This window comes from Callithrix jacchus, chromosome 5 (genome assembly GCF_049354715.1).
Source record: "Callithrix jacchus isolate 240 chromosome 5, calJac240_pri, whole genome shotgun sequence".
NCBI classification, from domain to species: Eukaryota; Metazoa; Chordata; class Mammalia; order Primates; family Cebidae; genus Callithrix; species Callithrix jacchus.
In genome coordinates, this window is record NC_133506.1 from 27,696,535 (window position 1) to 27,718,506 (window position 21,972).

The 21,972-nt window shown below is 42.2% G+C and overlaps 1 protein-coding gene across 28 annotated transcripts in view; it reads right to left on the reverse strand.

Moving 5' to 3' along the window:
• The window catches only part of RALGAPA2 (Ral GTPase activating protein catalytic subunit alpha 2), a 346,879-nt gene that overhangs the window by 298,365 nt on the left and 26,542 nt on the right, over positions 1-21,972 (reverse strand). For 15 of the 28 annotated variants that reach the window (XR_013535138.1, XR_013535137.1, XM_054255266.2 and 12 more), the window contains exons 2-4: positions 9,563-9,673; positions 5,583-5,635; positions 3,825-3,923 (exon numbers count right to left, since the gene is read on the reverse strand). The exons of 3 other annotated variants lie outside the window; for them this stretch is intronic. Coding sequence is in view for 23 of the 25 variants with exons in the window: in XM_054255266.2 (XP_054111241.1) it covers positions 3,825-3,923; positions 5,583-5,635; positions 9,563-9,673 (263 nt within the window). In the remaining 2 variants the exon portion in view is untranslated. The remainder of the gene's footprint in view (positions 1-3,824; positions 3,924-5,582; positions 5,636-9,562; positions 9,674-21,972) is intronic. 10 more of the 28 variants (XM_054255270.2, XM_078371495.1, XM_078371496.1 and 7 more) reach the window with 1 other exon arrangement.

Sequence of the window (21,972 nt, forward strand, 5' to 3'; positions counted from 1 at the left end):
AAACTATACTATTTCTCTAGTAAAAGGTGATGGCATACACCATGGCAGAAAGCTTGAAACAGTATCTTTGAATTAATTATATTGTCTTATTCGCTGTACTCTTGATGTGCTGACATCTGGGGCCTCAATGGCCCGGATTAGCAAAATCCCAAAAGCATGTTTCTGATATGCAAACCAACCAATCCCAGATCCATAACCCCAACCATGTCCTTTTATGGGCTCTACGTCCCTGCCCTAATCACCCAAGGACCAGGCACTGGACAATCAGGGGCCACCCTCTACAGCCCAGTCAGCTTAAATTATTCAAACTATACAGTCCTAAACCTATATAGTTTGCTTCCCTGGCCTTGCCCATTCCTTCCTGGAAAAACCACAATAAAGGCTCCTGCCCTTAGTTCTGTAGCTGTCTCTCCCTCTTTCCTCTCTGCCTACTGATTTTGCTCTGGTGCTTCCCTATGTGGCTTTGTGTGACATTTCTATTTCTAAAGGACTGTGAGCATAACTAAAACATCTTCCTTCATAATAATCATTTTCATGTTTCTGTGCCTTACTACACCTGATTAAAACAAATCTCAGGTACCATTAAAATAACCTCTCAAGGCTGGGCACCCTCGGTAATCCCAGCACTTAGAGAGGCTGAGGCAGGCGCCGGTTATCTCAGCACTTAGGGAAGCCGAGGCAGGCGGATCTGGAGGTCAGGAGATCAAGACCATCCTAAATAACATGGTGAAACCCCACCTCTACAAAAAATACCAAAAATTAGCCTGGTGTGGTAGTAGGTGCCTGTAGTCCCAGCCACTAAGAAGGCTGAGGCAGGAGAATTGCTTGAACTCAGGAGGCGGAAGCTGCAGTTAGCTGAGATCGCACCACTACACTCCAGCCAGAGCAACAAAGCAAGACTCCATCTCAAATAAATAAATAAATAACTTCTCAAGCCTGAATCCAGAAGGTCCTCAAGGTCATGTGAATTATTTGATCTTGAAGCCCATTCACCAGGTACCTTGTGTTTCTACACCAACCCTCCTTTCCCTTATGCAGGTAACTAATTCAAGAGTCATCACCAAAATACCCCTTCTGAAAAGAACCATTCAGAATTTTCTGTGACTCAGAAGTCATTACTGGAGTTCTGACATAAATTCACTCTTAACAGTAGACTCTTCACGTCACCACAAAATGCTAACTTATCTTCCATGAGGACAGCAGGTTCTCTCTGCCTTGTTCCCTGTTGTATCTCCAGCACCTACGTGTGTCTGACACAGTTCACACCTAATAAATGTGTCTGATGAATGAACGAACTGTAAAGAATAGTCTATGTTGATACAGACAGCCTATGAAATACAGCTTAGGAAGCAGAATAATACCAGCACTCCTAAGTGGTAGGCAGCACAGCAGCATGTTAAGAAAATGGGTTCTAGAGTTAGACTAAAGGTTAAATCCCTACTCTTCCATTTCCTAAGTGTGTACCCTTGGGCAAGTCACCTAACTCTACAAAGCCTCCAACATTTCATTCATAAAAACTGGGAAGACCAAACCTACTTCAGAAGGAAAGAATTAAACAGGCTAGTCCACGTAAAACATGTCAATTCCAGTGAAGATGGTAAATGCAAATTCATGTTTTGGACTCCCACACCATCATCCCATATCTCCATTTGAAATACAAAGCAATGATAGATGAAGTATATATTTAAAGGACAGTAAAAGTAGAGTCATAACCATAGTAAAAAAAAAATATGATAGGCTGGGAGTGGTGGCTCATGCCTGTAATTCCAACACTTTGGGAGGCTGAGGTAGGCAGATCACCTGAGGTCAGGAGTTCCAGACAAGCCTGGCCAACACGGCGAAACCCTGTCTCTCCCGAAAAATGCAAAAATTAGCTGGGCATGATGGCAGACGCCTGTAGTCCCAGCTACTCAGAAGGCTGAGGCAGGAATAACTGCTTGAACCCAGAAGGCAGAGGTTGCAGTGAGCCAAGATCAAGCCACTGCACTCCAGCCTGGGCAACAGAGTGAGACTCTGTCTCAAAAAAAAAAAAAAAAAAGATAAACATCTCCATGAACCAACAACAGAAACTCTAAGTGGTGCACATATCTGAAGCAATAGGCAAAGGCAGCTGCAAGGTCAACTTCCAAAAGGTACAAGTGTTCCCACTAGAGAGGAAGGCAGGCAAAAAGGTCTGCTCACCGCCTGAGACCATCACCTGGACTGGCTGGTGGCCTTCACTGCACATCTCTTACTTTATCAGAATACTGCAGTATCTCCGATACTCTCCACATCTAAAAATTACTGTTTCCTTTTTCCAAGGTTCCCCTTCAGTGCATCCCTGACTTACAAGGCAGACAGCAGCTCTCTTTACATACTCTTCTTTCATGCCTTCTTATCTCTTACCTCTATGCTTTCTTCCAGCCATTTCTTATTTACAGAATATCTCTACATTGTATCACTTTTGTGATGTAACACATCTTATTAATTCCACCTCTTCGCAAGGGAGCCTTTCCCAATTATTTTCAAATTGATAAGTATTTACTTCCAAACCCTTATAAACTATCTCTTTACATGCTTTACACAGCAGTATCCTACAAAGCAGCAATGAAGTTACTTAGCACCCAGAATGAAACATACAAATTACAATCTACCTTCTAAAGCCAGAGACAGAGGGAACATAAGCATAAATAAAAGTAATGCAAGTTTATTATTCATTCATATTTACTGTGCAAAATGAAAGTTTTATGAAGCTTTGAGTAATATATATAGTATTCTATTATATAGGCAACTAATCCTCTGTAAATGGTGTTGTATCAGTATCAACACCCTGCTTAGTCTAGAATTTAATGACGTGAAGGGAAGTTATTGAAACTTCTATGAGAGGGATAGGTTTAAGGTCTCTGAAAGGCTTTCCTGCTGCAGGCCAACTTAGTCCTTAGATCCATGACAACAAATGTAATTCTTAAAACATTGCTGGGCTTTGGAGAACACAGAGAAACTAACAAGGGACTAAAAAATGGTAGAAGAAGGAGGAGGAGTAAAGAGGGAAGCGGAAAGGAGGCATAAGACGAGTCAAAAGCTGATCCGTGAGCACCATACAAAAGAAAAATCTGCAGTGTCAAGGAGCTGATGCCAATGCTAGCGCTAGGATCTACAGGTGGCTGTTCCCTCCAGCCCCCAGTCCTCATCCATGGTAAGTTTAGGGAACTGAACCTGAATTTCCATTAATAAACCAGAACCCTCAATGGAGCTAAAGTGATCTCAATCAAGAGCATTCCCAGACTCCTGGCAAAAGCAAAGACCAATATTCTGGGAGAAACCAGGAGCCCAGGAGTTTGAGACCAGCCTGGGCAACAGAGGGAGACCCTATCTCTACAACAAATTAAAAAAAAAAAATTAGCTGGGCATAGTGATGCAAATATGTAATTCCAGCTAACCAGGAGGCTGAGGCAGGAGGATCACTTGAGCCCAAGAGGTCAAGGCTGCAGTGAGCTATGTTCACACCACTGTACTCCAACCTGGGCAATATAGCAAGACCCTGACTCAAATAATAATAATAGTAAGTCCATCCAAAAATCTAGAACTGCAGTTCACCATATTAATACTCAAGAAGAATCAGTGTCACCTCAATCAAGTTTTTTCAAGAAAAAAAATTTAGAAACTTCAAAACCCATGTATGATTTTTTTAAACAAATCTGTTCCTCAAACTAGGAACAGAAACAAAGTTATTTAATTTGTTATAAAATCTACCAAAAAGTTACAGAAAATATTACTCTCAATGTTTCACATTAACAAAACTCTTTACATCAAAAATAAGAGGACCCTTTATCACTCCCGTTTACCAATGTACTGGAAGGCTGAGTCAGGGCAGAGAGCAGACCAACTGGCAAGTATGTCCATTCCTTACTCACAGGCAATCTGTCTACCAAGAAAACAAAAACCTGTAGACAAAATGTAGGAATTAAACAAATCGCATACATTTACGTAATCCAGCAGTGGGAATGAATAAACCTGAACCAAATTTAAAAATATGGATAAATCTTAGAATTAATGTTGAGGTTAAAAGCAAGTCAAAGGTGATTATGTACCATAAGAGACAATTTCCGTTATAGTCAAAACCAAACAAAACCACACCAGAAATTACTTAAGGGTACAAATACATGTGGTAAAGCCATTTTTTAAAAGAAAGAGAATGATCAAATGCAGGGAGTGACTGCCACAGAGGTGAGAAAGGATGGTGGAGGAGCACTTAAGTAGCTTTTAGTTGCTAAAATGAGGAAGGGGGAGGGTGTCAAGAGTATGTGCTTTATTACCATTCTTCCTAACTTGGTTATAGATTCTTTAACCATTACATAAATAAAATAATTAAGTCAATAAAATAGTGCAAACAAATGATGGTCAGTAGATTCATATTTAAGTAAAACACTTACTTAAAGCTCCTACTAAAAATAACTCATTTACACGGTTTCATTCAAAGGAGGGTAAGCATAGAAACATACTAATCACTCCAGAATATGCAGCGAATCAATGTCTGTACTGTGAAAGGAGTACAGCTCCCGACGGAGAGAAGGGGAACCAGGGTTATGAGCGCCAGTCATGAAGCCAAGTCCCGGGCTAGAAGTTTCCCATGTCTTGTTTTTTTTCCATAAACCCAGAAAGCCCCTCACCGTAAGCCCCTGGAGAACTCTCCTACCGTAGGAGATCTTTCTACCGTGGCTTCCCCCTCCAGCCAGCTCTGCACCTGTTCCCATTAGGCCTCTTCTTTACAGCCATAAAAGTTCATCCTCTTACACCAACCTAAGCGTATACCTCTTGAACCACAAATAATTTCTCAGAAATCAGCCATGAACTTTCAAAACCTCTAATTCCGTTCTGAGTGCGTTCTCCAGGTAGGTCCCCGAAATCTGGCCACTTATCTAATATATTTGTACAAGAAAGACTTTAAGCTTAATAAATAAAAAACCACACCCAAACACTGTTTCGACTTTGAAGATATGATCAATGCACACAGATATACAGATGCATAAAAAGATCATAACCTCACTAGTAGAAAAATATAAATTAAAAATGAGTTTCTGCATGTCAGATATATACCTCATATATGTATGTATGTATGTATGTGTATGTGTATGTGTGTGTGTATGTGTGTATATATATATATAAAAGACAAATCATCTCCAACGTTAGAGTATAGGAAATTCACCTAAGACTTATGCATTAGTTTACATAACATTTTTGGGTATTTGTGTTTCTTTTTTTTTACTTTTTACAGGGCAGTTTCTCGGTGTGAATACACGATCTTTTGACGAGCAATTCAGCAATATCTACTATTGCAGATGTGCATACTCTTCCATTTAATAATTTCACATCTAGGTATCCATACAGGAAAAATTCTCCCACATGTTTGTGAAAAAAGAAAATCACAAGAAAATTATTTGCAGCACTGTTTGCAAAAGTGGGAGGGTGGAAGGAAGGAAATAAAGAAGGAAATATATGTCCACCAATAGCTTTTTTTATTTGTAGTCAAATAAAATTAAAGATCAAAAATACTTTAATTCCAATAAGAATTATAAAAGCAAAATGAATTAATCAAAACTTACTTCAAAAAGGAAGAGGATGGAGTCCAGCTCCTCCCTTTGTGACTTATTATTCCCTGGAATATTAAAAAAGAATTGGTTATCATGACATCGTTTAAACTTTAGGACATTACAAATTACGCTAAAAGGCAGCTTAAAACTAGTAAGCCTCAACATACATTCATTTATTCAAAAAATAGCAAGAGGCAGTGTGGAGAACCCATTAGGATTCTAAACAGACAACCGAGCCAGACTGATTGGGTCCACCTGGCGGAGCTGCCCACGTTTTCCAAGTTGTTACCAAACTATGATGGATAATTTATTCATTTCTCAGCCAGTTACTTATTGGCTTAAATTATGGCAGAATGCACAGCACAAAGAAAAATTTCTAACTTGGTAATATAAGTCATAGGGCAGATAACTATAAAAGTAGTATATCTTTTTGGGCATCTGCACACTGTCCTATTGATAGTAACAACAGTGATAAAATTTACAATGCCTGCAGCAGAGGTTACCATTTTTTGTCTTCTGTGTACCAAGCATTGTGCTAAGTGCTTGGCCTATATCATTTAATATAGAAATCAACATAAAGGATCAGATAGTAATATTTTAGGCTCTCTTAGAAATACTCAAATCTGCAGTTACAGTGCAAAATCAGCCACGGACGATACAAAAACAAATAGATATGGCTGTGTCCAATAAAACTTTATTTATAAAACAGGCAGCTATAAGCTATTATGTATTGTTTATAATACATAAATAAATGAATATGGCTGTCCAATAAAACTTAATTTATAAAACAGGCAGCCTAAGCTGTATACCCTGATCTAACTGAATCCCCACAGCTCAACAAAGACATTCACCAGAATGTCTATATGCCAGGGATCATTCTAAGCCTGAGGATACAGCCCCCCAAAAGTTAATATTCTGGCAGGAGAGGCAGTCTATGAATGAGTAAGTGAAGCCAAAAAAGATGGTATGCAATTCTGACTGGGGAAATCAGAGAACATCTCGCTGGTAAGGTAACATCTGAGAAAAGATCCTTTGAGGTTAGGAGGTAAGCCATATGGAAATGCGGGGGTTTGGAAGCAAGCCATATGGAAATCTAGGGGAGGTGTGTTCCAGACAGAGCAACTGGACAGTGCAAAGTCCCTGTAGCTGAGCATGTCTGGCATAGTAGGAAACCAGCCAGATGCCCTTAAGGCTGGAGCACACAAAGGGGAGAGCTGGCACAGCTGAGGTTGGAAAGTAGGTGAGGCAAAGGAAGGCAGATTAGGTGAAGCCTGAGCCAACTGTAATGACTAGGAATGAGAACCCATTTGAAAGTTTAGAAAAGCCAAGAATCACAATTTGACTCATATTTTTAAAGGAGGACTACAGCTGCTCTTTTGACAAGAAACTATGGGATGGAAGAGGGCACAAGTATGGAGATGGGAGACCATTTCTGTGGCTACTGCTGTATTCCAGGTGACGATATCAGGAGTTTCAGTGTTACCAGTGTAGGCAATGAGAACAGGCCAGTGATTCTGGATGTATTTTGAAGACAGAGCCAATAATTCCGGAGTTTGGGCCTGAATAACTGCAAAGACTGAAGTTATCACAAGATGATTTCATTATTCCTAGTAGACATTTTCTTTTATTTCTTTTTTGGGGTACACTGTCTTCCTTGCACTCCAATCAAACACAGATTATACTAAAAGCAAAAAACTTCAAAAATCTCACTCTGTTTTTATTGGTGCTTCATTATGATTCTTTGCAGTAGATTGCAAAAATGGCCACAACCAATCAGGTGCCTCATCCTGAATTTCTTCCACTCCATGACTGACAACTGCCTCTGTTCTACAGGAGCAATCAGGGCATCTGACAAGGAGTCCCTCGGTTTTTCCCATTTACCTCAAAATGTCTCCATATCCACACTATCCTCTTATCTGCTCCTCCTTACATAGAAAGGTCACCTGTACACTCCTCTCCGTGTCTCTTCTTTTTCCTTGACCTGTATCAACCCACTTCCCCCAACACCTGCATCTTCAATTATCTTCCCCTCCAGCTGACCCACTCCTCAGCCAGCAAACAGGCCAACGCATTCCTCAATAACTTTCCCATGACCAGGGTGAGATACAATGTGTGTCTTCACATCAAACTTTCTGAAAGGATATTTTCATGGGTCACCTTCACCAGCTCACCACCCTGTGACTCCATGTGCATCTGTCTGGATTCCGACCCACTCCTCACCTAGCTTCTTTCTCTCAGCACTCACTGACAACCAGGCTGATGAGTTCTTACTGCCCAGCCCAGCTGCCTTCAACTCTCTCTTCCCTGGGCCTCTCTGACAAAACCCCTTCCTGGCACCCCTCCCCCTAACTCCATTGCTTTTCTTTGCATATACCCAATAAAATAAGGAATTATCTAAAAGTTCTGACCATCACTATCTTTCTCTTAATACACGTTTTTTCTCTTGGCAATAGCATGATTTCACCTTTTTCTCCCAAGCTCCAGTCACCTATGTTGTACTGCCCAGCCAACACCTACACCAATGTGTCCCCAAGGAACCTCAAACACAGACTGCCCAAAGCCACTTTCACCCTCCTGGCTTCCAAATCTGGCTCCCCTCCAGGGTTCCTACTGCTAATGGCACCTCACAAAGCAAACTCAAGTGTCCTGAAAGCATCTTTGACTTCTCCCTTTCCCTTATAACCGAGTCACATAGATGGCAGAACCACTGAGACACAACACTTTTCCCTTAACTACTGCTTCCCTGGATCAAGCATCACCATCCCTCACATGAATGACAGCAGCAGATTCCAACTGGTGTTCTTGCCTCCGGTTCACGTGTTACTTTACAAGACACTTGTCATAGTAGCAAATGCTTTCAAGAGCTCTCACCACCTCAAGAACAAAGTCCAACCTCCTGATCCTAGAACTGAAGGCTCCTTGCAAGCATTATCTAATTTCTTGCAAATCTCTCTCACATACCTTTGCTGCAAGAAAAGGAAATGCATTTCCTCCCGTACACGTCCTAAGAAGAGCTCTACCTTTATTCATGTTCTCCCCTCCACCAGCAGTCCATTCCCAAGGCCACCTCTTCCCCAAAGCCTCATCCATACACTCAGCAGGAAGTCATCTCTCCCACTTCTCAAGAACCATGGAAATCTGTCTAAATCTCTCTTACAGCACAACTGACTTTCTAACTTTTTCAGTTATTTATGCACGACTGACTTTTTTCAATGAATGAATGATATCTACTTCATAGAGCTGTGGGGATTCAGTTAGATTCAGCCCACAGACTATATGAAAATGAAAAAAGATGGTGACAGCAGCCACTACTTACGGACCATGGACTACGTACCAAACTCTGTCCTAAAATGATAGGATACCTGTGAACCTGTTTAATGCTGACAGGAGGAAGCCGACTCAGAGAGAGGTTACTTTGCCCAAGAAGTACAGTCTGGGCAAATGAGAAGGGTGGGGCCGGGTTCCCAACCCAGTCTGGCTCCTCAGGCTACACTATCCTGCCACCTAGACACAGAACAGAATCTACAGTGTGGCCCTGTGGGTCTGATTTTCAAAGAACATAATCACAAACATATGCAAACGTAATACATTAACACTACATCTGGAAGGAGATGCAGGAGACCTTTAATAGTGGTCGCCTCTGCGCGCAGGGCCAAAGACACTTGAGTCTTCATTTCAGACCCTTTTATGGAATCTAAAACTTTTTAGTGATATGCATGTATTCCGTTTCTTTCTTTCTAAGTAAATTATTCCTTTGAAATTCATGTTTTCTAAGGGTTCCTTCCGCTATTTTTGCTAGCCATATGTTGTTCAATTAACATCTGTATAAGTGAAAGCTCAGGGGAAACAAAGATGCCACCCCATCCACCGTGCTCTCACAGCTTTGCTAAAGGCTTAGCAAGAAACAAAGCTTTAAAATGTTTAATTTGTGGCTCATTATATATACAACTATAAAAATTCATGAATGTTTAAAAAACTACAGAAATGCTTACCTTTTAATTTCAAACTATTTTCCAGTGTTATGAAATTTTCATAGAAGATGAAATATATCTGAGAATAGTTGGTCTCAAAAAACTGCTTAAGATCACTTGCATCCACATTATCTGAAAAGAAAAAGTTTCCATTTATGACAATTCACTTTATACAATTACCAGAATTGAGAAACAACCTTCCCAAAAACAAAGGCAAGTACAACTAGTTTCATTCCCTTCCAAGACAAAACAAAACAGTATTCCTATTTGAGAGTCAATTGCACCTTGGGTGCCACCTAAGAGTGTCAATTGCACCTTGGGTGCCACCCACCACTCAGCCCTGCTCAAGAGACTGTGAAGCCAATCCAGGAAGGTCGATGCTGATAGGGACCAGCAATGACAGACCAGCTAGAACGCTGGAGGTAAGTGGGGGCAGGTATGGGGAGGGACAACATGACTTTCTTTAGGGTATGAGGAAGCAGAGGTTCATGGGGGAGGCAGTTTTTGACACAGGCTGTGAAGAGGGATGAGTTTATGCCTCTGAAAAACAACTCTGCTGGTGGAGCTCCTAAATGGACCAATATCTGCTCCCTCCCCACCAACACAACTCTCTGGGAATGAAAAGAGAAATCAGCTCAAATGAACTAGCACATGCTCCCCAACCACAGGCTTCTAGATAACCTGCCCCCACTTATGTATGGACACTGCAGGGCCTACCATGTGTTCCTAGAGTTGCCCCTGTTGTAACAGACAATTTTGCTAAACCATAAACTACCAGTAGATAAGCAGGGGGTGGGGGGAACTTAGCACAGTGACAACTCCCACTGGGGCTGATTAGCAACACAGCCAGTTCTTCCGAGGGCCCTGATCAGCCTGGGTAAAACCTCACAATGCTGGGGGTCAAAGTAGTCATCCACTGTCAATACACCTTTGTACATTTTCCTCAGCAAACAAAGTTGTTTGTACCATCTACAGAGTCCTGACCAAGAAGTTAGCATTTTGGGAGAATACACGAGCACCTGAGGATAAGTAATATCAGCTTCCTGGAGCCAGGCATTGTAGTTCATACCTATAATCCCAGCTACTTGGGGGGCTGAGGCAGGGGGACCGCCTCAGCCCAGGAGTTTGAGGCTACAGTGAGCTATGGTTGAGCCACTGCACTCCAGCCTGGTCAACAGAGTGAGACCCCATCTCTTAAAAATAGAACAAAACAAAGCAACAAACAAACAAAAAGCTTCCTTAAAATTCTGCAAGGATTACTAAGAAAAAAATATGTTGCTCTTCAATCTGCACCAGTGTGGTACCAATTGCTTTTGCAGTCCTAACACTGTGAATCCATGTGAACATGATGATGTTCAAATTACATAATGTTAGCAGTATCGCAGATGATTCTGAAGAGTTGTTTTTCTCTGACAACAGTATAAGAGCTTGTCATGCAAAAATCTGCCCTGGCTCTTTGAAATAATCCATGTAAGGTGTTTATAAAGCCTAATGGAGCTGCCAATTTCACACTATATTTACTGCACCAAAATAAAGCTGGGCACAGAGCTATGAAAATTCCTAGCAAGAAACAAATTTACTATGTGAAACAGGTAGCAATGAAACTAGTATCATCTGCAAAGGTAGTTTCATTGGAAAAGAAAGAAAAAAAAAAAAAACTAGTATCATCAACCCACATGCATATTAACATTCCTATGACCTATACAATCTTCCCAAGAATCCTTGAGCCTTGTGCAGAATTTGCCAGTTCCAAGAAACAGTTCTGTACACTTCAACTCTAATGCAAACTGCTAGCCCATCTACCCACTAACTGAGCCATCTTCCTGAAGCCTGCTAAACTCAGCTGGCTCCTACTCACCCTCACTAGTCAGCTGAAACATCCCCACCTTACCGAAAGACTAGGTCCACGCCTCTGCTGTGTGGCCCCACTCTATGCTTCCTGTCACAGAATACATCACACTTTACTCAATTCTGGTGGAATTCTGATTGAATTCCTAACTTAATTCTGACTGAATGATCTGTCTCTTCTGTTAGACATATTCCCTGCCCTTACAAACCCACAGTGTATCTCATGAATCATTATGTCCCATGCATCTAGCACAATATTTAGTTCAATTTTTTTTGAATGAATTGAGAATTCATGAATTAGCCTACACATACAAGGATAAAATAATGACTACAACTTGTAAATCTACAGGAAAGAAATGGCTTAACCCTCAAATCTTTGGGGCTATCAAAAGACAAATTTCATCTCTGCTGAGGACTCCCGATTTCCATCTGCAGCCCTGACATCTTCCACTGCAGGCTCTAGTCTCACAGACCACTGCAGCTGATTTCTCCATGTGAGGGTCTTAAAGATCTCTCAAATTAAACGCATACAAAGGGAAGTTCTCCCTCAGATCCTGTTCTTCCCTCAGGCTTTTCCGTCTCAGTAAGCCAGAACCACCATCCACCCTGCTGCTCTAGCCACAGCCTGGATGTCACTCTTCATTACCCATCCCCAGTGTGCCATTCTGTTAGCCTACCTTTAACACATGTTCCAGCCCTGGACTGCTTCTGCTCTCCATGGCCCTGCCTGGTCTATGTGGCCATGAACCCTCACACAGGCTTTGACCTCTGCCCATTGCCTGGGTTCCCTGCTGCCACTCTTCTTCCATTCCCCATAGCAGCCAACACAAATATCTAATAGAGTCAATCAAATCAGATCACTCAGCTACTCAAAACTTTCCACTGGCCTCCAGTAGTACTTAAAATCTGAACTATTTACTATGGCTGATAAAGCCCTGACCAATTTCCCCCACCCAACACCAACGTCACTGCACACCACTCTCCCCTTCGCTCCCTATCCTCTAGCCACTGTGGACTCTTTCCATTCCCCAAACTTCCCAAACACATTCCCCACTTGGGGCCCCTGCAGGATGCTACCCCCACTCGCAGATCTTCAGGCAGCTGGTTCAGTAGCAAAGTATGAGACAAAATAACAAATATAGACAGTACATTTGTTCATCCTGCTTACATAACAGCAGAACTTCACAAAATCCCTTGCCAGCAAAATTTTACAAAGCCCCTGACTCAAAGACTTGGTGCACAGCCCTTCAGAAGAATGCCCTGAAGATGATAAGCAGGATACAGCACCAGTTCCCACATCTCCTGCCTGAATCACTGCATTTTCAGAAAAGATACATTCAATTATCTCAGCCCTTGCCTCTTCCTGTACATAAGATAATGTCTGACAGGATTAATGATTATGCCTCTATAATCTATAACCAGATGGACCCTCACACCCAAACCTGGGTAAGATTTTGCTCTAATGTAACTTCTGAGCATGTGTAGAGCACACCACCTGTACATACTGTGGGCTAAAGCACTACTTTGGAGCAATCTAACAGACTCTCTGAAAGACTCTCCCGGGTTGCAAACCTCAGCAAGACTTCTGAATCAAACTAACTTTAATTGTTTAAAGCACCAATTCTTTTTTAGTCAACAGGTCCCATCCTTCAGAACCTGGAACACACATGACTTCCTCAAAGAAATCTGCAAGTGCCCCCAAGTGTTGTGCTATAGCTGGAAGCTGAGCAATGCCATTTTATAAAAGACAAAAACTGTTTTCCAAAAATAAGTTACCCCATTCTCCTCGCAATAACTGCGGGCCTTGGCTTCTGTAAATAAAACTGCTAGTCTGCTCTGCAAAGTGCTCACTGTGTAAAGCTGCTTACCTTTTCTTATCAGTGACTACCAGAATTGTTGGCCTTTTCTTGCCGGTAATGACCAGAATAAGCAGCCCAAGTTAATTCCATTCTGGCTCCTACGACTTGTAATAAGTAACTAAGATCTGTGATTCCCACCCTACTCAGATAATGTATAAACTAATGTTTATCTTGACTTCTGTAAACCACTTAAGTAAAAATCGGAATGACAAAAGTCCCCTGGCCCTTGGAATCTCCGGAGCTCCCCCTCACCCTAGTCTTGGCCCAGGAGGTGATTTACAGAATCCACTAGCCCTCGAAATGTCTGAAGCCTTTCATCCCCATCCCCGCTCCTCACCCCCACTCCTAAGGTGGTTTTACGGGTATAAAAGAGTCTTGTCACCCTCCATTCGGGGCCATGGGTTGGAGAGATGTGAGTCCTTCGTGGTTGCCGGCAATAAAGACCCTGCAATTTGGCATACTTTTGTCTTGGTGTTGACTTTCTGTGCTCGGGCCAGTAAAACAGTGTCACTCCATATTCCGTCCTCTCCCCGGCCCTCTGCCTTGGTAGGCTCTGCAGTGAATGTGCCTCAGACACAGAAGGCCATAAGCTGGCAAACAATTTCCCTAGCAAGGAGGATGTGGGTGTGCTGATGCAGTAAGCTGGCACAGAAAGCTACTGGAAGATCAACAAGTCCCCATCTTTCCCTCCCTTATTCCCTCATTCCCTCAGGCACTCATATATTAGCAACCCAAACAAAGAGGGTCCTCATCAAGTTTAAGGAGCCCTCTTTTACATAGATGTTCTCATGAGGCCAAATGTCCAGGTAACAACCACCTGTATCCTCAGCATCCAATGTCTTTCGTGTGGATAAGGCATTGGTAGTGCTGAGCTTAAGTACTCACTAACAAGACAACTAGATACATTTCAGGGAACCCAATACACAGTGAACTCAGAAGCGTAACACCTACAGCACACTAAGTTTATGTACATGTGGTGAGAACTCCTAATTGGTCTGAGCATCCTTTTCACGTGATTCCCACTGACGGCACTTCAGATGAGTTCAAATCATCCCTTTATTAATTTGCTGCCTCATTGGCTCCTAGAATCTAAGTGGCAGAGGGCAGAAATCTCAACTGCTTTATTCACTGTTGCATCCCCAGCCTGAAGAATGGAGCTTGGTACATGAAAGGTACTCAACACATTTGTTAAATGAATAGCCAAATAACAAATATCAGATATTTTATATCTTTACTTCAATATCTAGAATCATTTCTTTGTCTTTTTTTTAAAGACTCATGAAAAGAATTTATAAAGTAAGCAAAGATCTCAGGGAAGGCAATCACAGGCAATGGAATTTAGCATCCTGCGAAAAGAAACACGAGAAAGGATCAAAAGCCTAATTTTTAACAAGACTAATTTCAAGAAACAGAGAGAGATAACAGGAAGGCTTTGCTCAATTACAACAAAAAGAAGACAAGGATGACTATGACCACAAAGTTCCTTTAGACAGGCATTCTCAACCCACTCATTCAAACATTTATAAGCCCCTACCCATGCCAACAAGCTGTGCTAAGCTCTAAAAAATTCAAAGAGAATAAGATCCAAGGCCCTCAGGACTGCACAGGTAAACAAACAAGTAACAGAACAGGCACCATGGCTGAAAGCCCAGCTGGGTACGAAGACAGGGAGTGGATAAAGGCCACATGGGGACACTAGGAATGCTAATGTCATATATTTATGTCATGCTTTATGCTTTAGAGGAAATGTTCATGAGTTTTATTTGACCCTCACCACAGCCCAATGACATGGACGGGCAGGTGTGATTAAAAGAATGAAACCTCAGGGTCAGGATCTCATGTGACCTGCCCAAGGTAAAACAGCCTGTTGAGGACATCAACAGAACCCCTGCCCTGGTCCTGAGACTCCATACCTGAGTGGTACAAAGGCCTCAGGGACAAATGGGAATTAATTAGTCAGGAATATAAAAGAAATAAATCATCACCTTAAGGATGAGAAGGAGAACCAGAGGAGAAAGAGCAGGAGGAAAAGCCCAAGGTAAGAAACAGGAGTGAGTGACACTGAAGAAGCAGCTCATGGAACTCTCCCCACAGCCTCTCAGGGTTGTATGGAAGAGGGAGGGAGGGCAAGGCTGTGCTCCAGAGACCAGACAGGAAACCACCTTTGAAGGGATGGCTTCCAGGGTTTGGCACAGAATGGATGCTAGCACACTGCCTTACTACTATCACAGAACTCAGGGAAGTATGTCCAAATTAACCACAGGCAAGCAAATGGCAGATAGCCTCGCAGAGCTGGAGGTCATTTCTGAATTTTTAAAGAAATCTCCTATAACTTCTCATTTTCCTGCACCACTAACCAATAGATTGTAAACTGTTTCCACTATTATCACCTAAAACCTCAAAGATAAATTTCTGCGTATCACCCAGAATCACCCTCTTCCACCCCTCTGTCCAGCTAAACCTCTTGTTGACAGGTATTTCTCCGCATCTAGCTGAAAGGCAACAGCAAAGGCTGAGGGTAAAACCTCCGGGGCAGACTGCTTGAGTTCAAGTGCAGAAGCCACAGGACCTTGGACAAGTTACTTAAACACTCCATGTCTCAACTGCATCTTAAAAATAGGGCTAACGGGCCAGGCACAGTGGCTCATACCTATAATCCCAGCACTGTGGGGGCCAAGGCTGGTGGATCACTTGAGGTCAGGAGTTCAAGATCAGCCTGGCCAACACAGTGCAATCCCATCTCTACTAAAAACACAAAAATTAGCTGGGTATGGTGGTGCACACTTGTAATCCCAGCTACTCAGTAGGCTGAGGCAGGAGAATTGCCTTGAACCTGGGAGGGGGAGGTTGCAGTGAGCCGAGATCACACCACTGAATGACAGAGACAGACTCTGTCTCAGGGGAAAAAATAGGTCTTAACAATGGTTCTTGAATCCTAGGGCTGCTGTGATGATAAAATGAGCATATGTAGAGTGCTTATAAGAGCTTCAGTCAACATTATAGAAATGTTAGTAGTTTTAGAATTATTTTGCTCCTAGCGAAGGTCACTAATCCTAATACAGCAGTAAGTACTAACAACAAACATACCCACAAAACCAATGGGATTATCCCTCTAGTTCCTTCCACATATAATCCTCCGTAATAGCAATTCTATTGCCTTTTAGTTGGAAGGGTCAAACACAGTCTCACAAAAACCTGCTTCAGCAGACCCCTAGAAAGTGCCAAAGGAAGGGAAATGGTCCTCCTCTCACTCAGAAGCCCCTGTGGGATGTTATCAAGAGGAGGAAGAAGCTCATGTTCAGTTCTCCCCTGATAGGGAATGACCCCCTGCACCTTCTGTACCACCCACACCCCTCCATTCCCACCCCAGAACTAAGAGCCATCCAAGCCCTCCCTACAGTCCTATGTGTAGCTGAAAATAGACGTCCTTTACTATTTTACTGAAATTCCCTGGTAAGGGCACTGCAGGCCTGATGATCAAGATAACAGCATGGTGATAGGGAAAAAGGATAAGTGCAGAACGTCAGGCAAACTTGACAACTTCATGAAACAGTCATTTGGAAACATTCAATGAGAACAAGGAAAATGATGTGCAAAGGAACTAGTAAGACATAAAAGAGAAAATGCCAACAAGGATGAATGTTATCAGTAATGCACCATTACTTACTTATAGGCTAAGAAGATTCTGGTGATTTCACATTTAAACAACTGCCTAGGTCCCTGGGTAGTTTGTAGAAGTGCTACAAATCATTCCTTCCTTTCATCCACACATTTGGATGCTGCCCACCCACAGTGATTCAGGACTGATCTCCTGACTTGCTTTGGCCAAAAAGGCCTTAAAAATGTGATAGTGGTTGCTGGGAGAGCCCAAGGAAAACAAGAAAACTCATGAAGAAGAGCTGAACCCAACCCTCCAGTCTGGAGCCAGCCCCAGGCAACCATCAGTGAGAAGCAAAGCCACCCCAGCCAATACAGACCCAACAGAGTGAGGGAAAAAAGTAGATGCCTATTGCTGTAAGGCTCATGGAAGCTGCTGAGGTTTGGAAAGGTTTGTTATGCAACACTATTATAGAAATGTTGGTGCAGAAGAAACTCAGCACAGAACAGCTTCACCAGTCACGAGGGCAGGCAAACGTATGAAGAGATACCCCCAAGTATAACACATCATCTCCTCCATTGAAGAAGGAAAAGCAGGAAAAATGAATCCAAGTTACAGAGGCTGCCCACAACACAAGCTTTCTGTCAACAGTGATGGATGCTAGCCAAAGTGAAGACAGGGACTCCTTTTCCTGACACCAGCCAGTATGTTTCAGTACCTCCCATTAATGCAGCAATGTGCTAACTGCAGGTCCGGAGCTTATCCAAGTCAGGAAGCAAAACCTACAAAATGAAGGCTTTCCAGACTCAGCAGGCAATCACATCATAAAACAGGCGGTATATCAGGGATGACTGGCTTTAATGGCCAAGCACCACTCTTATCATCATTATTACTAAAGAGAAATTCCCATCTGAAAAATGCCTATAAATACAGACTTTAAAATGTCTCTTGAAGAATTGCTTGATCCCAGGAGACAAAGGTTGCAGTGAGCCGAGATCACACCATGGCTCTACAGCCTGGGCAACAAGAGTGAAACTCCGTCTCGAAAAAAAAAAAAAAAAAAGTCTCCTGGACTGACTATTTGAAAATACAAAGTATTCATGTGATGAAAATACTAATTTACACAGCAGAAAACTTAGTGCATCAGACAAAAGACTCCAGCCCCAGTTCTAACATGGCATGAAACTGGAGATCTAGTCAAAGATGTGGTGTGAGAAGCCCAGGTAGGGAAGGATGGAATTGGGCTATGAAGGGGGCACAGAGTCCCTTTAGTCCCCTTAGCTGGGCCCGATTCATCCCTGCAAGTCAGTTTGCATGTAAAGATATCTTGCCCGGCTCCTCACCCACTGCTCTTAGATGTCGCTCCCGCTTCTATACCTCAGTCTCCCCAACCAGACTGTGGGCAGAGAGCATCAGGTCCCCATTCAGCCAATACTCAGGTATTGAATACATGTGTACTAAATAAGCATATTAATCAGCAGAATTTAGATATATAGAGAGGCTTCATAATTAATCCTTTCAAGCACTACTGAAGGTCACAGCAAATAACAAAATTTTCCAAATAAAGATAAAACCTCCTACAATAATGGACCAAAAAAGATTCCTCCAAATCAGAAGGAGTCTGGACTACTACCCTAGATACAGATGATAAATTACTAAAACAAGATAACAAGCAATGAAGATCCACCCTGCAGCTAGTATTAATTTCTAGTAAATAGTAACATTTTCAAAAGAACAATGGAACAAATGTATGTTCATCCTTAAGTTACCAATAGCATTCATATTGTTAAATTACCTAATATGTATATACCACCTATTATATAAAAGTCTCTATGTTATGTAAGAAAAATCTGAAATCAGAAACATCCTTCTCAGCACTAAAATGCTTTGTTGATATATTTTAAGTGAATTTATATTAATTTAATTATATTCTTTTACTTTTTAACAAGCTATTTTCTACAAAACAGCAAGGAATTATCACCACCATATTTGTTTTACATGCACATATATATTGTGCCTGCTATAAATGTAGACCTTAAGGGATATTACATGAGTAAATATTACCAAAATTACACTTTTTAAAAAATAGAATATGTCCTCAGGCCCACAATTTCCTCGTGTTAATTAAAGTGGGCAAAAGTGGTGGAGATCACCAAAAAGACTCTTTATTTATTTATTTATTTTCGAGATGGAGTTTTGCTCTTGTTGCCCAGGCTGGAGTGCAATGGCGCAATCTTGGCTCACCGCAACCTCCGCCTCCTGGGTTCAAGCGATTCTCCTGCCTCAGCCACTCAAGTAGCTGGGATTACAGGCATGTGCCACCATGCCCGGCTAATTTTTTGTATTTTTAGTAGAGATGGGGTTTCACCATGTTGGCCAGGATGGTCTTGATCTCTTGACCCCATGATCCAGCCACCTTGGCCTCCCAAAGTGCTGGGATTACAGGCTTGAGCCCTGCGCCCGGCCCAAGACTCTATTACAATCATTACAAGGAGTTTCAAAAATTAAAGAAAATTAACATAATCACTCTCATTTAGGGAGCTCATTCCTCCTGCAGATTCAGCCAGCAGCTGAGGGTAGAGGTTCCCTCAGTTCCCAGCCTGTCATCTGAGTTCTGTCCCACAAACCGAAATACCAACAGCAAATCCCTTCTTGGTTTTCCACTTCAAGAAACCACTCTCAACCTCACTCACCCTTCCCCACACCTTCCCTGTCCACTACCCCCTCTTACCTCTGTCATTGATTATTTACAGAATTTCTGCAAGTTTTATGAACCAAAAAACAAAAATCCATTCTACAAGTACACTTAACTAATATCATCAAGATTTCATACTTCAGAAAAAGTCTCTGAAGTACTATACTTTCAATCTATACCCACTTTAGCATAAACATCATTGGAAATACTTGATATGGAATTACTCCTGAAGTCATCCAGAAGTAATAACGTACTCAAGATAATCCTGGCCCCTCCCTTAATACACAACACCCCACCAGAATGATAGGAGACTCTCCCCTTGCTTCTTTCAAGATCCCCCACTCCTTCCTCCTTACCTGGCTACCATGAGATGCCTAAGAAACCACACTCAGTAAGGAGACTAAAATTAGAAGTGATCATGGATCACTCTTTAGGCATGTATCAGGAGATGTCCCATCAGGCCTTGCACTCTGGTTTCCATCCATCTCCTGGGAAATCCAATTCCCACATAATCTTCATCTCTGACTGTCACCCCCATACAGCTCTGGGCATCACTAATCTCACCCTAGCTTCCTAACCCTACCCTCCCACCCACTATACCCAATAAATCTCACCAAATCCCCTCTTCTATGCCATCTCTAAAGGTTTTTTCCTTTCAGCTCTACCTGAAACCTGGAAGTTCCCTCAGCACACTGCTTCCTTGCACTCTGCCTGGTAAGGCTTTTGTCTTCCTCTTACACTCACATACCACCAAGCCTAAGATGAAATAGGTGGCCTCCCTGCTCCCCACTGCAATCTCCAGACCCATTCTGGTCCTTCCCTTCACACATACAAAGTGCTCCTCTGCTGCTCACACCATCTACTTCCAACCACATCTGTACCAACTTTCACTGACTGGAGTTGCACAATCTTTTCCACATCCCAAGATACTCTCCTGAAGATTCCAGGGCCTGGCTCACTGTGTTTCTGTATACTACTAGCACTGTCTTCACTCTTGGTGGTTTCAACATTTATGCAGATGATGCCTGACTCCCTCATTTCTTTTTTTTTTTTTAATTTTTTATTGCATTTTAGGTTTTGGGGTACATGAGCAGAACATGCAAGACAGTTGCGTAGGTACACACATGGCAGTGTGTTTTGCTTCCTTTCTCCCCTTCACCCACATTTGGCATTTCTCCCCAGGCTATCCCTCCCCACCTCCCCCTCCCACTGGCCCTCCCCTTATCCCCCCAACAGAGCCCAGTGTTTAGTACTCCCCTCCCTGTGTCCATGTGTTCTCATTTTTCATCACCCGCCTATGAGTGAGAATATGCGGTGTTTCATTTTCTGTTCTTGTGTCAGTTTGCTGAGGATGACGTTCTCCAGATTCAACCATGTCCCTACAAACGACACAAACTCATCATTTCTGATTGCTGCATAATATTCCGTGGTGTATATGTGCCACATTTTTCCAATCCAGTCTATCATCAATGGGCATTTGGGTTGATTCCAGGTCTTTGCTATTGTAAAGAGTGCTGCAATGAACATTCGTGTACATGTGTCCTTATAGTAGAACGATTTATAGTCTTTTGGATATATACCCAGTAATGGGATTGCTGGGTCAAATGGAATTTCTATTTCTAAGGCCTTGAGGAATCGCCACACTGTCTTCCACAATGGTTGAACTAATTTACACTCCCACCAACAGTGTACAAGTGTTCCTTTTTCTCCACATCCTCTCCAGCATCTGTTGTCTCCAGATTTTTTCATGATCGCCATTCTAACTGGCGTGAGATGGTAACTCAATGTGGTTTTGATTTGCATCTCTCTGATGACCAGTGACGATGAGCATTTTTTCATATGATTGTTGGCCTAATATATGTCTTCTTTTGTAAAGTGTCTGTTCATATCCTTTGCCCACTTTTGAATGGGCTTGTTTTTTTCCTGTAAATATGTTTGAGTTCTTTGTAAATTCTGGATATCAGCCCTTTGTCAGATGGGTAAACTGCAAAAATTTTTTCCCATTCTGTTGGTTGCCGATTCACTCTAGTGACTGTTTCTTTTCCCGTGCAGAAGCTGTGGAGTTTCATTAGGTCCCATTTGTCTATTTTGGCTTTTGTTGCCAATGCTTTTGGTATTTTGTTCATGAAGTCCTTGCCTACTCCTATGTCCTGGATAGTTTTGCCTAGATTTCCTTCTACGGTTTTTATGGTGCCAGGTCTTATGTTTAAGTCTTTAATCCATCTGGAGTTAATTTTAGTGTAAGGTGTCAGGAAGGGGTCCAGTTTCTGCTTTCTGCACATGGCTAGCCAGTTTTCCCAACACCATTTGTTAAACAGAGAATCCTTTCCCCATTGCTTGTTTTTGTCAGGTTTATCAAAGATTGTATGGTTGTAGATATGTTGTGTTGCCTCCGGTGCCTCTGTTTTGTTCCATTGGTCTATATCTCTGT